Source organism: Hypanus sabinus, chromosome 22 (genome assembly GCF_030144855.1).
Source record: "Hypanus sabinus isolate sHypSab1 chromosome 22, sHypSab1.hap1, whole genome shotgun sequence".
Lineage (NCBI taxonomy): Eukaryota > Metazoa > Chordata > Chondrichthyes > Myliobatiformes > Dasyatidae > Hypanus > Hypanus sabinus.
Window position 1 is genome coordinate 34,942,284 of NC_082727.1, and position 15,756 is coordinate 34,958,039.

General features: G+C 39.6%; 1 protein-coding gene across 3 annotated transcripts in view; it reads right to left on the minus strand.

Moving 5' to 3' along the window:
- Positions 1-2,274: 2,274 nt before the first annotated feature.
- The window catches only part of atad1b (ATPase family AAA domain containing 1b), a 50,602-nt gene continuing 37,120 nt past the window's right edge, over positions 2,275-15,756 (minus strand). For all 3 annotated transcript variants that reach the window (XM_059947462.1, XM_059947460.1, XM_059947461.1), the window contains exons 7-10: positions 15,519-15,608; positions 10,069-10,119; positions 8,505-8,641; positions 2,275-3,577 (exon numbers count right to left, since the gene is read on the minus strand). In XM_059947462.1, coding sequence (XP_059803445.1) covers positions 3,460-3,577; positions 8,505-8,641; positions 10,069-10,119; positions 15,519-15,608 — 396 coding nt within the window. In that variant the 3' untranslated portion in view covers positions 2,275-3,459. The remainder of the gene's footprint in view (positions 3,578-8,504; positions 8,642-10,068; positions 10,120-15,518; positions 15,609-15,756) is intronic.

The following is a 15,756-nucleotide window of genomic DNA, read 5'->3' on the forward strand; positions in this document are numbered from 1 at the left end:
AATCAAAATCATGTTTATGATCATGGGCATATGTCGTCAAATGTTGTGCAAATACATAAAATCAAATATATATAAAAACAATAAAATGATAGGGTAACGTTCACTTACTGTTCATAACTCTGATGGCAGAGGGGAAAGCTATACCTTAAAATGTTAAGTGTGTCTTCAGGCGTCTGTACCTCCTCACTGATGCTAGTAATGAGAAAAGGGCATATACTGGATGGCAAGGGGCCTGCACCTTCAAGGCGGTGGCGTCTTCATGATGGATGCTGTATCTAACCTTTGGAAGATGTTCCCAGTGGCAGTGAGACTAGTTGTGCAAAATGAAGCTGGCCGAGCCAACGACGCTCAGCAGCTTTTTTTTCCTGATCCTGTGCCTTGGCGTCTCCATCCTAGAAGGTGATGCAATTGGTGTTACTATCATCCAAAAACGTCAACTGTATTCTCTATTCAAAGATGGTGCATGGCCTGTTGAGAATTTCTAGTGCATTTTTAAGTTTCAGATTTTGGTAACTTCCCCAGGCAGGGCAGATAATAGTAAGGACAAGAAGTCAGTGGGGTGGGTGGGGTAAGAGTGGTTAGAGAAAGTATCGGCAAAGCACCATCAGAACATTGCTTCTCCATATACCTCTGTATGTTTCCAAAGGTCACTAAACTCACTGCGGGAGCACAGCGAAGGTCAATAATATACTGGTAGTCGTTCCTTAAGTCCTGATACACTACAAGACACCCATGCTGGAGTGAGGTTCATCTGTAACATTTTAGTTTGTAGTGCACACTGCAGTAGGACAGTAGGAAATTCATAGCAATGTCAAATCATTAACTGCACATTTGGGATATTTTCAGTCACCATGTACAGCAACAAGTACGTTGGTCACATCACACAGATCAAAACTGTTATGGTCTGTTTACACCATACAGAATTGGATGGACAAGGAGAGATAACTTACTTTAAATTTTATGCAAATTGAATTGATACTTTATAGAAAGTGCCCGTTTTAACATTTTTCGTCAGGTGGTTCTTCTAAACAAATGCTATATGTGTATTTCAGTAAGATCCTTCAACAAAGGCAAATTTCAAAACTGAGTAAATCTTTGAATTCCATAGACACCTTTTTCTCTGAAAATTCAATGCTTCCTCAGTCACAGTGAAGTATAAGTTTAACATTTAGTATCTCAGCCAAATATTTGGAAAAATGATTATACCCTTTCTTGCAGTACTCACTTCTTCCAGTCAAGCTATTTAAAACAAAGCAAGCCCAAATGGAACTACAAACACGATAAAATGCTGAGAAGGAAGTCTGCAACTTTGTAGGCAAGTCACTAAAAGTATAACATTCATGTTGATAGTTAACATTAGGCGAATCCCTGCTTCCAATCACATGCATATACAGGAAAGGACATTTTGTATAGATGCACCAAAGACACTGCTGCTCATTCTATTTTAATGTAATTTATTATATTTATTAAAATCATAATTAAAAACTCCAGCTTCCTTTCATCTTCATCTGTGCACTTAAAGCATTGTAATTAACTATCTGCCATATGGAATTTCAGAGTATACAATACTGACGTTTAATATTGCAAACAACTTGTTTCACCGTCTAGCCTAAGTAACATGTATTTTCTTCTCACATGTATTAATAAGTAATAAATATTAAAACAAAATAATTGTTATATCATAAATCTGTATTGCATCTAGTTTCTCAATGTGATTTTGACTTATCCCATTGATTAGTTATGGAAACAATGTGCTAACTATGCAGATTATTTTATTTAATACAGTACTTCAAAAAAAATCCATTAGCAGTTAGCTCGACACTTACTATAGCTCGGGGCATTCTGGAGTTCAAAGTTCAGTGCCTGTACTGTCTGTCAAGAGCTTGTCTGCTCCTCTAGGTGCTCCTGTTTCCTCTCTCAGTTGAAAGATGTACCAGTTATTAGGTTAAATGGTCATTGTAAATGATTCTGTAATTAGGCCGGTGTGAAAAAGGTAGGTTGCTGGTAGTGCAGGTTGTTGGGCCAGAAGGACCTGTTTGTGGTGTATCTCTAAATAGTCTTTTAAGCTACTTATACACAGAACTAGTTATTTCCTCTAATAGACAGTCAGAAGGGACATGTAAGAGCCAGATTAGAAATGGCCAGCAATATAATAAATATCACAATTACCAAGGCTATTAAAAGAATCCTCAGGATTGAAATATAAGCTTTAAAGCAGACAACTGGATGATTGAATGTGTGAACATGAGATAACAAAAAACATGAACACTGAAATCAGAGAAAGTTCTACATCTGTAAATGAAACTTTAATTTAACATTGATTAGTAAATGTACTGATGCCAATTTTATTAAACATTGTAATCACATTAATCTTGTATTGATATAAAGTCCTCAATTGGATCTACTGTAAATGCATTTATTTCTCTGTTTTACCTCCACCTTTTTGGTTTTTATTCCCCAAATGCATTATACATAAAACACTTCTTAAAAAGATATAGGCAGACCATTAACTACCCTTATGTTAAAAGAAGTTCTTGTGAACATCGCCTTCATTCAATTAGCCAAATTATGAACTCAATTTTTCATTAATTTGTTTTAAAAGCTTCAGTTATTTTTCTGTTCAAATGAAGCTTCCAATTTTAAGCCATTCTTCATAAAAATTATTGTGCACTGACCCACACATCTTATAAAGTTCAGAATTTTTTGGTAAGAAACCAAAATTGAATGCATATATTGAATTGTTCAAAATTATTAGCAAAGATAGCAGTCTGTACAATTAACAGCTTACATTTTTCAAAGCAAATAAAAAAGATAAAACATTATAGACTTCAGACATTTATTTACCTTGACCCATAAAATAAAAAATACATTTAAAAAGCATAAGCTGCTTTTATCTTTAATTAACTTAACAATCATGACTAATGTTCAACCAAAAGTCAACGAAAACTGCTCTGAATAGCTTCTTCACATAAATTTCAATCCATTTCTAGGACTCCACAATTAATCCAATTCATCATCAATAATAGCTCTAGGTTGCAGTGAGATCCAGTCAGTCGTCTCACCTGCCTTAAAGATCACTAAAATTTTTTCTGGCATTTGGACTATTCAAGCAGTACTCTTTTCATTTTACATCTTGGACAATGCTACTAATATATTCACAAATGGAACCAACTACAGAAAATCCTATCGTATCTATCGGTACAATCCAGTGAATAAAAATTACACTAAAAATTTGGTATAAAGTTTTCTTTGAAGATGAACCAGAGGAATTGCTGAGTTCAGTTTACATATTTGATAGGTGGTGTTACATTCACAGAAATGGAATATTTTTTGAGGGAAAAAAATCCCTCTTCTTTCTTCAAATGCAGCTCTTGCAGTGAGCAAGGAGGAGCCGTCATTCAGCAAGTCATTAAGCCCATATAGCCCAGATTGACCTTCCAACTGAGCTTGAGGTTATCCTCAGTCTACACTGACGTGCAGCAAACCATTTGAAACAGTAGCTTCTTTAGACTTCCGCAACTTTTCTATTGCCTTCTGAAGATCTTGTTGCTTGATGGGTCGAATCTTCTCCTTAGCACTATTAAAACAAATAACTTTTTTAAAAATTTGAATGAGCTTTGCAGAATCTATCAGACTAAATGTGTAAAATAATAGGATGAGACCAGCCACATTTGAAAGCCAAAATGGAGTTGTCTACCTGGTTATGTTGTGTTCCATTTTGGAAACAAATGTGAAACAGTATAAATAAGTACAGGTAAGTAAGTAAAGTGAAGTCAAGATTATTGTTATTTAACTAGATACATGTATACTAGAAGACAACATTTATTCAAGCCAGAGTATAAAGCACAGTAGTACACATAACACACAATGACTTATGAAAGTAAGGATAGAATCTACAGATGAATCATGCATAAATAGACTGAAGTGCGTAAATTAAATATTCTAAGGTATAGAACAGATTAACCAGTGACACTTTGAATGCGATGCTGCAGGGAGTACAGAGGCCTAATGGCTTGAGAGAAGAAGCTGTTTCCCATTCTGACTGACCTTAACTTGATGCATCGTAGTCTCCTGCCTGATGGCAGAATGTCAAAAAGAATGCTAGATGGATTGGTGAGATCCTTAATAATACTAAGAGCCCTGCGTATGCAGTGCTCCTGATAAAAATAGTAGAAATGAAGGAATTTTATTGTATTTGTTTTTAAGAAATGCACAATAATTATTTGATCTGTCAATCACTAAAAGGATATTAGATGTCTGTGAATGTCTCTTGTATTGTGTTTGCAAGCAGGCGCTACTGACAGAACAAGAGGAACAAAATCAGTGGGAGGAAGTGAAGTTGCTGTAGTTTTACTTGCTACCAGCATTGGAAGGATCAGCTCCTCCACATCCATGACAATTACAATTCTCAACCACATATGATTTCAGCCTGAAGTACCAGCCAGGAAGTAGGAGCATTGATGATGACGCGTTGTCCCAATGCGTGCATGATGGGCTGGACAGGGAGGGAGAGTGGGAGAGTGTCCCTGACCCTGGAGTGAAAGCCATGTGCCAGCTTTCCATCACGGTGAAGGCAGAGGAAAGATGAGGGCAGGATCGAGCGGTAGATCATTTGGGAGGTTCTGATGGTGCCATTCCAAAAGCTTACTGCAACCTGACTGCTTTGAAAACAAACCAGTTGCCAGCATGGAGTCCTGTGGAAGAGGCAGCTGCTCAACGAGGTGACCTGGGCATTGGCACCGTTTGATCAGCGGTTGAAAAAGGCCCAAGCAGACAGGACGGAACAGGCTGTGGTGTCTCAATTACTGAGAGAATGGACCAGACTGGAGTTGAGGAACCAGATTCTATATTGGGTCACGTTGCCTCTGGACTGGCCTCGGTGTTCTCAGCTGGATCTGTCTGAGAAGTATTGGAGGATTGTGTTAAAGCAACTTCTTGATGATTCTGGCCATTTGGGGGTTGGCAAGACCTATGGATTGGTCAGAGATCAGTTCTACTGGCCCCGGGTGAAGCCAGAGGTTGAAGAGTACTGCAAGTCGTGCATTCAATGTATACGGAGGAAGACGCTGTTTGCGAGGGCAGCTCCATTGTCCCCCTTGCAGAGTGCAGGGCCACTTGACCTAGTGTGCATGGATTTCCTGCCAACGGAGCCAGATGCGAGCAACATGGTGAATGTCTTGGTCATTACGAATACACCAGATATGCGCAAGCCTTCCCTACCAGAGGGTGTCCACAGTGGCGAAAGTGTTATGGGAGAATTATTTCATTTACTATGGGCTCCCCAGGTGGACACATAGTGATCACGAACGAGATTGAGAGTAGACTCATACATGAACTACTGAGCATGCTTGGAGTCGAGAAGTCGAGGACTACGCCTTATTCCCCGCAAGGTGATTCCCAGCCCAAGAGGTTTAATCGGACCTTACTATACATGTTTGGAACCTTGGAGATCAGCAAAAAGAACAAGAGGAGTCAACCTATTGAACATCTGGGCCAACGACACAACTGTACACAAAATGAAGCTACTGGGTACTCGCCATATTATCTGATGTTTGGACACGAGGCGAGGTTGCCTGTTGACCTTTGTTTTGGGACTGGTGAGGAAGATCTACCACCAAAGACATATCTGAAATATGTGTCTGATATGAGAAGGGAGCTGAAAAAGGCTTATGAATTAGCCGGGGTTGCAGCTACCAAGCAGAATCAAGGAAATAAGAGGAGGTATGATCAAAAGGTTAGGTTCTCCCAACTTGTGCTGGGAAACCGAGTCCTCAAAGAATCTGGGGCTGCCTGGGAAGCATAACTTGGCTGACCACTGGGTGGCTACGCCCCATGTGGTGGAGAGTCAGATGCCAAACCTACCGGTTTTCCAGGTGAAACCAGAGGATGGGAATGGGCCTGTCAAGATTCTTCATTGGAACTACCTTCTGCCTCTGGGTCAAGAGGTGCGTGTTGACCTAGAGGCTGACCTGCTCCCTACACCTAGTAAGAGGATTCCACGGCGATGTGAAGAGACTGAAGGACCAGCAGCAGGAAGGATTAAACCTTTCCCAAACCCTGAGTGGGACACGGACTTGGAGGATGAAGAAATGGGGGTGTGGTATATGCTGCCTTTCGCCAACACCCCACTAATTGAAGAAGAGATTCCCAACCCTTCTCATGCTGAGGCAGGAGAAACAGGGGGACTAGCAGTGGGCATGGAAGCTTGTAGCTGGACCATGAAGGGGGGCTGGGCTCTAAAGTAACCGGGGCTGAAGCTGAGCTCAGCCAGCAGGCAGAGGTTCAAGTTGCAGGAAGGCATGAGTGACAGACCGGGGAAGGCCTTGTCATGTAGACCAGATGTATCCCAAGGAGTGTCTGACACTGAAGAAGTAGATAATGGGGTAAGGAGTTCTCAAGGAGTCAGAAGACCCCCAGTTAGGCTGGCCAGGGGAACAGAATGCTATGACTGTCCTCCTAGTGAGATATGTCACAACTATTTACAGATGGATTGGAGGTTCTGACATCATAAAATTCCTTTGAAAATGGTGTTATTAATATGGATTGACAAATTATTTCAAAGTCATGAGGACATGACTATCGATGGGGAGAGAGTGTAATACCTTGTTTCATTTTTTACTGTTATGCCTTATGTATTTCATTTATTAGTTCTGTAAGAGCAGTCTGTTCTGTTTTCAGTCTGTTTGGATTATTGATGAAGATAAGGGATGAGGAGAAATGTGTGCCATCCAAATAAGATGGTAGAGCAGAAGGAGGTTTCTCTGGTGAGGGACACTAAAGTTGGGCTTGGGGCTTTTGTTCAGCGGAAGATGAAGAGAGAAGACACTGAAGAGAAGAGGTCATAGGTTTCAACCTGGAGGAGACTGTGATTTGACTAAGCCAGGGGCGAGATTGATCGAAGAAAGGTGAATATGATGAAACTTTGAGCTCCAAACTGTGCACATTTGATGCTTTAATTAAAATGAGCCCTTTTCTTTTTGTTTTTCTTTATCTAACCCTTTAATTAAGATTCATAAATATCTTTGAATCGTATGTGGAATACCATCTGTTACTTTGTGGCACTAATTTGTTACAGGGTAGCAAGTTACACACATTCACACAAACCGGCTTTGGGGTGGGAAAGCAGTCTCAATCTCACGATTTTGACGGGACTGGAGAGTACCTTCCCTAGACTTAAGCAGTTAAGGAAACCAAGGGATTTCACAAGGTTTTGACAACTTTGTTCAGTAAGCCTGCTTGTTAATACAACTATCTACTCATGTGGCAGCAACTCAATGCAAAAAACCACACCGACATGTTCAAAAAGTTCAGTTGCTGTTCAGACCAAACATCAGAGTGGGGAAGAAATGTGATCTGAGTGACTTTGACTGTGAAATGATTGTTGGTGCCGTGCAAAGTGGTTTGTGTATCTCAGAAACTGCTGTTCTGGGATTTTCACACACACCAGTCTCTAGAATTTACAGAGAATGTGTGAAGAACAATAAACATCCAGTGAGCAGCTGTTCTGTGTGCCAAAAACCTTGTTAATGAAAGAGGTCAAAGGAGAATAACCAGACTGGTTCCAGCTGACAGGAAGGGGACAGTAATGCAAATAATCATGCAGTGTGCAGAAGAGCATCTCTGTATGCACATGTTGAACCCTGAAGTGGATGTGCTACAGCAGCAGAACACCATGAACGCATACTCAGTGGCCAGTTCATTGGGGGAGGCGGGAGGGGAAGAGGGTCAAAGACAATTAGAAAGAACAGAAAACAAAGAAACAAATACAAACAAAGGAAAGAGGCAAAAAGTAGAGAATAAAAAATGAAAAATCAGTTTCAAACCCCAAGAATGTCCCTGGGTAACTGACAAGTTATGAAATATACTTATCAAGAAATTAAATAAGCTGTCAAGCATTCAAAAAAAACTTAAAAATATGATTAATTCACTATCTTAAAGACCAGTTTTATTTGCACTGCAGAACCTGCTGTTTCAATAGTGTGGTTGCAGACGCAGCATGATATTAGAACATAGACCACAGGCCCTTCAATCAACAATACTGTGCCCTCACTAATATCAATCCAAGCATTTCCATCCATTTTTCTATCATAAATGTGCTGTTCTAAGAGAGTCTTAAATGCCCCTTTGTATCTGCATCTACCTCTACCGTGGCAGTGTTCCACCCATCCACCACTCTCAGTAAAAAAAACATACTTCTGGTACCCCCCCCCCCCACCATCCATACCTTCCTCCAATCACTTAATATTATGCTCCCTTGTGTTAGCCATTTCTACCCTGGGAAAAAGTCTGGCTATCCTCTCAATCTATGCCTCTTCTCATCTTGTACACCTTTGTGATATTGTTCATAACTTAAGACTACAGTGCTGACAACCACCTCCATAAACAAAACCTTTTAAAATCCAATCTCTGTTGCCACTTGATTGCGAATCTACATCCAATCAGTCATCACAGTGCAAAAACTGCACCTGAAAGAAGATCCAGGTTTTAAGTTTTTTTTTACAAACCTTTCCTCCTCTTCAGAGCCATTTACATAATCTCGGACACAGAACATGGCTGCATCTCTACAGAGTTCTTTGAGATCACTCCCTGAAAAGCCATGAGTTTCCTTAGCAATTTCACTTAAGTTCACGTAATTGTCCACCTATTAAGAAACAAAGGAATATACTTAAGACACTTTAAATTCTAAAAAATGCCTTAATAATAATAATAATATGTTAATAAAATACTAGTATGTCAGAGGCAGCCCAAAGTTGTCATAACGAACAAAGTTCATATGACAAAGTTGTCATAATGAAGTGCGGCAGAAATCCATCTAAGCTACCAGCCCAAAGCAACCTTACAACCCATACCAAACATGTTAGAGATTCCAAGTAGATGCTTGAAACTTCTTCACATACAGGGAGAAGAAAGGAACCAACAACAGTCAAAATAAAGATTAATACACAAACCAAACCTCAGTAGATTTTATATGAACATAAGTGTTGCAAAGGTCAAGTGTGCAAGCAATCTAAACCAAGTTCGCAACATTAAAAAAAAAACTGGCAACGATGAACAAGACCATAATATATTTGCAGTATATTAAATCACTGAGGAATGCCAAACAAGTAAAGCATTGATGAAATATGGTGGTCTTGTGCTATTATGGATCCACTAAAGAAACAATGCACTTTCAAGGCTAGAATACATCATAATATTTAGAGAATGGTTTTTAAAGATATAATAACGGGAACTACATGAAGAGAACCTGACAAGGAACGGAGGAAAATCAGACCACGTTACTCTACATTCCTGTCCATTACCCAACATTGAATTCTCAACTTTAGCTGAACAAATGGACAAAAATAAGCCTATTTTTAGTAAGGCTCAGTTCTGAGCTCCCAGAACCCAGCACAGTGTGGAAACAGATCAGCGAGAAACAGCAATGTTCATACCGATGCCTGGTATTCAATGACATCATGAATTACCATTTACCAGCATCAGAAACAGGCATCCATGTTAATAAAATATACAACAGCAAAGCTTTGTTTTGTATTGAGTTTGCACTTATGTCAAATACCGGCCCCACTTTAAAAAAAACAGAAACCTTATTTGTTTTTAGTTTTAAAAGGAAAAACCCGCAACATCTATGAAAATAGCAAATTTGTGAGTAGTGTGAAGATACTGATTATTATATCTAATCTGATACATTATCTCAGAAACAAAATCTCAAGCCAAATTTGGTAAAGATTTGGCAATCCAACATTTGGACACCAGGGTAGTATAGTGATTAGCTCGATGCTATTACAGCTTGGGGCATTTCAGAGTTGAATTCCAGCACCGTTCTGTGAGGAGTCTCTACGTCCTCACTGTAGAATGTGTGGGTTTTCCCCGGATGCTCCGCTTTCCTCTCACAAGTCCAAAGATGTATTGGCAGTTTCAACAGTCATTGTAAATTGCCTGTGATTAGGTTAGGGTTAATCAGGAATATGGGGTTGCTGGGGCATCATGGCTTGAAGGGCTGTATCACTAAATTAGAAATAAAATTAGAACAGAATTCAATTGTAATTTCTTTTCATACAAGTCAGGTACCTTTTCATTTAGTAGAATTAAAGCCAGGATTAATTCTCGTTGCTTGATATTCTGTAAAACAAAGATAAAATTTAGAGTATTTATCAATATATGACAGAAGGTACTACTAAAATACTGAAATCATGCAAACCAAAGTAGCTGCTTGACTCAATCCATCATGTGGGCATTCCACCACGTAGTTCAAGCATAAGTCTACTGGGAATACAATGGTTACGGTAATTGACGAGAAATCTAGAGATCTAGATCCAATGAACTAAAGATACCATTTTCAACTGCACCTCAGTAAATGAAGAATTTTAAATTGACTGTTATTAATAAAACATAACTGCTCTGAAAATCACGGAAGGAAGGAAACCTGTTATCCTTGCATACATGTGACCAGACTCTTGAGAAACATGGTTAATGGTACTTGAGCAATTAAAATCAATTGATGCTGATTTCTCAACAATGCCTAGTTCACAGAGTGATGTTTTACTTTACCATCACTTAATAGTTTTTATTCTTCAGTACAGCCTAATGACCTTTTGCAGTTCCATGCCATCTTTCACCACACCTAGTCAACATCCTATGCCCTATTTACATTAGTTATTTTTTGATGAAAGATCTTGGCCTGAAACATTGACTGCTTAATTCCCCTCCATAGATGCTGCATGACCTGCTGACTTCCTCTATCATTTTGTGTTCTGCACTACTGTATCTTGTCGTTTTCTTAATTTAAATGTTATAAAGTTCATATTATCGCTACACTACATAGCTTTCACATTACTGGTTTAACCACATCTTCTGTGAGTCCCTCACTAACCTTAACATAATCTGCTATCAGTCCTTATCGTTCGATAAGTGATAAAAATGCAAACAATGTGCTTTGATATAATTTTCCTTTGTTGTAACGGGACATGGGAGATTGTTGAATTTAGTGCAGACTTTTATTAAGAATCCTGAAGCTTTCAAGCAAAATTGCTTTTTCTGTTTGTTTATGTGCCTTACCTAGGTGACACATTCAATCTTTACAATAATTGACACAAACATATCCAATTGAGTTTCAGCATTTAAATTATTAACATAAGACTACAGCTTTTTAAAAAAAAATTATGCTTATGTAAGATTTCTAAAAGCTGTTGCATGATAATTTTTAAGGAGAAACTACATATATAATAACATATGTCCTTGCAAACCAAGCATGTGGCATAGGAAACCAAATTTACATCAGAATTATTTCATTGATCCACACCAATTCGAACATTTACAATGTATTAGATTCATAGAGTTCAAGTTCAAACTTATTGTCATCTGATTGTACATATATACAACCAAATGAAACAACGTTCCTCCAGACCGGCACACCCACATTATATCATATGCAGTACATACACCAAAATATTAAAGTAGTGGCAAGGTATTCATTAGTCTCACGGCCTGAGGGAAGAAGGTGCTACCCAATCTGGCAGTCCTAGTCCTGATGCTTCTGTTTCTCCTTTCTGACGGTAGTGGGTTAAAGAGATTGTGGGATGGGTAATGAGTCCTCAACAATGCTTTGCTCCCTTTTCCTGCAACATTCCCAGTAAATGTCACAAATGGGGAAGGGGGAGGGGTGGGGAAGAGGGCAACACAATGATCCTCTCAGCGAATTTACTATCCTCCATAGGGTCTTGTGATCCAATGCCTTGCAGCTTCCATACCACACAATGGTGCAGCCGGACAGGACACTCTTGATGGTGCTCATATAGAAATCTGATAAGAATGGGAAAGGAGAGCCTTGCACACCTCAATCTCCTCAGAAAGCGTAGATGCTGCTGTACCTTCTTGACTAGTGAGGAGCTGTTGTGGGTCCAGGTTAGATCATCTGTTATGTACACTCCAAGGAACATTCTGCTCTTCACTCTCTCCACCACAGAGCCATTGAGATACAATGGAGAGTGATCGACCTGTGCCTTCCTTAAGTCCAGAATCATCTCTTTTGTCTTGTCCACATTGAGACTCAGGTTGTTGTTCTCACACCATTTGACAAGCCTATCTACATGCTGACTCATCACTGCTGCCAACTTGGACTGACTGAGGTCTTTCTATCAAGAAGTCCAAAATCCAGTTACAGAGAGAGGTGTTAAATCCCAACAAGGCCAGTTTACTGACCAGCCTCTGAGGGATGATGGTGTTAAATGCCAAGCTGAAGTCAATTAACACCCTGACTCATGAGGCATTGTTTTTTTAGGTGGGACAGGACAGAGTGGAGGGCTGAGGCAATGGCATCATAAGTGGACCCATTTGAAAGATAGGTGAACTGTAAAGTATCCAATGTAGCTGAAAGGTGGGATTTTATATGACACATTACCAGTCACTCAAAGCACTTCATGATTGTTGTGTGTGTGTGTTGCTTGGACTTCCAGCACCTGCAGATTTTTTCTTCCTCACGATTTTTTACCACCCAGTGGCACTGGGTGGTAAACAATCATTTAGACCAGTTATTGTAGCTCTCTTGGGTACTAGAATGATGGTGGCTTCCTTGAACCCTGCAGGAAAAGTGAACTGTTTCAGAGAGATATTAAAGATGTCCATTAAGGCCTCTGTTAGCTGGGCCGCACCATCCCTCAACACCTGACCAGGGATGTGGCCTGGTTCTGCAAATTTGCATGGGTTTACCCTGGCTAGGGTTCCCCTCAATTTGGCTGCGCCCAGACTGTGCTTGTTCCTCAGGAAGAGAAGGTGCTTTCCTTGATGTCATATCATTCAATTGATCAAATCATGTACAAGGAGCATTCAGCCTATCAAGGGAGGCAAAGGCTGTCGTTGACATGCAGGGCGGACTTGTAATTGGTTATGAATTGTATACCTTATCACGTGGCTTGTGTCCCTGGCATCATAAAGGATTTTCTGTGCGTACTCACACCTTGCCTTCCTGATGTGAGAGCATGGCTCTTGCTGACTTTAGAGTTGTCCTGTCCCCCGATCTGAAGGAAGCATCCCAATCCCTGGTTCCTGGTTTGCCCTGGCAGTGTAGTATTTAATCCCAGTAATGTCCTCAATGCACTTTCCAATGTAGCCAGTCATCAATCCCGCAGACTCATGTCAAGAGTCGGAGTTATACAGATTGGAACCAGGAACTTCAACACAACTCTTATCCATGAACGTCAAAGTGCCAACCTAATCTAATCCCCTTTGTCTTGCTCAGCCAATAAAGTACCTTATAAAAGTATTCAGCCCCCAACTCTTCGTTCACATACATGAGTATTACAACTATGGATTTTGACAAAATTTAACTGAGAATTTTTATTTGTGGATCACATGCTCCTTTTTTTCACAAAAGACCCCCAAAAAAGGGAAAACTGAAGTTTGAAAAACTAAAAATTCAAAAACTGAAATATCAGCAGTTGAAAAGTATACATTCCCCTTTGCTCAATACTTAGTTAAACCACCTCTCACAGTTATTACAGCAGTAATCTTTTTGGACAAGTCTCGATTAGCTTTGCACAGTGTGATGGAGCTGGATTTGCCTATTCCTCCAGGTTAGTTGGGAAGCGGCAGTGGACAGCAATCTTGCCAGAGGTGTTAGATTGAATTAAAATCAGAACTCTGACTGGACCACACAAGGGCGTCAATTTTCGTAATTTGAAACCACTCCATGGTTGTTCTGGCAGTCTTTGCTTTGGGTCATTGCCCTGCTGAAAGGTGAACTTCCCCCCGGTTTAAGCTTTCTGGTAGCGGCCAGCACGTATCTTTTAAAATCCAGGATCTCTCTGCATTTAGCAGCATTGAATTTCCCCATCAATCCTGACCAGATTTCCAGTCCCTGCTGCTGGAAAGCATCTCTACAGCATGATGCCACTGCCACCATACTTTACGGTAGGGACTGTGTTACAAGGCTGATGCACAGTATTACATCTATACTACATGTAACACTTGGTGTTGTGACCAAAAAGTTCCAGTTTAGTTTCATCCAACCACAAGACTCTCTTCCACATCTTTACAGCATCTTCTAAATGATGCTTTGCTAAGCCTTTAACGAGCAAAATACACTTTTTTTTAAAGCCACTCTTCCATAAATACCCATTTTGTGCAAGGCCTTAGAGATGTGGAGCCATGAACTTCATCTCCAGTTGCAGCCACTGATTTCTGCAGCTCACCCAGAGTGACTGTTGGCATCATAGTAGCTTCTCTTACAAGTGCCATTCTTCTCCAGTAACTATGTTTAGAGGGATGCCCTGACCTAGGCAGTGTGGCTGTGGTTTCATATATTTTCCACAATGGACTGCACTAAGCTCCAATGTACGTTCAGTGCCCTTGAGTTGGTCTTGTTCTCTTCTCCAAATTTGTGTTTCTCATTTACCTGACTTGCCTTGAATGCTCTGCTCTCTTCATTTTGGTTTGGTCTGTTGAAAATCTACCATATTGTTAGACCTTACAGAGCGAGGGGATCCTCCAATTTTCTACATCAACAAATCAGGTGAGTTAGTAAGATAATATAGTATTACACCCAAGGAAAGTTGGCATAGTAATTACAAAGGGGATCAAAACTTTTTCAGCCTCAATTTTGTTTTTTAAATTTTAGTAAATTATTTTGAAGATTCTGGAAATTTTCTTTTGATTTGACATAATGCACAGTGTTTTGTACATCAGCTTAAAAATCCTATTCAATATATTTTAAATTTAGAAAATGAGGCAGTAAAATGTGAAAAGTTGTGAGAGCTGAATAATTTTTTTAAGACACTGTATATCTCTATACCTTTCCTAACCAGATACCTGTCCTAATAGTAAAGAAAAACAATAAGGCACATCTTTTGCTAACGATATAAGCAATGCCAAACGAGAAAATCTGCAGATGCTGAAAATCCAAGCAACACACACAAAATGCTGGAGGAGCTCAGCAGACCAGGTAACATCTTTGGAGAAGAGTACAGTTGATGTTCTGGGCCGAGACCTTTCATTAGAACTGGAGGGAAAAAAAAACAGTGAGGAGTCAAGAGTAAGAAGGTGAGGTGAGGGGTGGCAGGGATACACGCAATGCTGCCGCTTTAAAACTTGAACAAGGACTTTGGGTCTGAGTCGAAAAGCCTGTAAATTTAATCCTAGCAAACAACTTTGGGTCAGATCTCAAATTCATTATCTAATGTAACTATCTCGATGCATGTATCCTTTCCATCAAAGATTCGTGACATTTAAAAGGCAAAATTTTAAAATAATGCAATTTGTTAGGACACTCTTTAGATCCAGATGATTGGAATAATACACGAGGAGAAAACAAAGCAAGCTCATACAGTTTGACACAATAAAAAACTACACTTTTCTGAGAAGTTTCCTTTCACAGATTCTTCACTTCTAAGATTAACCAAGCAAGTTTAACACTCTCTTACCACTTCAAAAAATTCATACTGAAACATTCATCTCAACTATGTGGTCATAATCACAACTATTAAACAACAGTAACCTCTCAGAATTACACCCACATCAATACTTACAGGCTGATTTATATGAAATCTTGTCGGCATCCTTCGCAAAATAGCAGAGTCTAGATCTTGTGGTCTATTAGTGGCACCCATCACGATTACCTAGACACAGGACATCAATGCATCGTCAATTTTATTAAAAGCAGTGATAACCTTGGACCAGCAGCACATTTGAGATGTGAAAAAAAATTGAGCTACTGACAAATCTTTAGTTATATCTCAGATCAAATCTAAATTGTGGAAAAGAAGT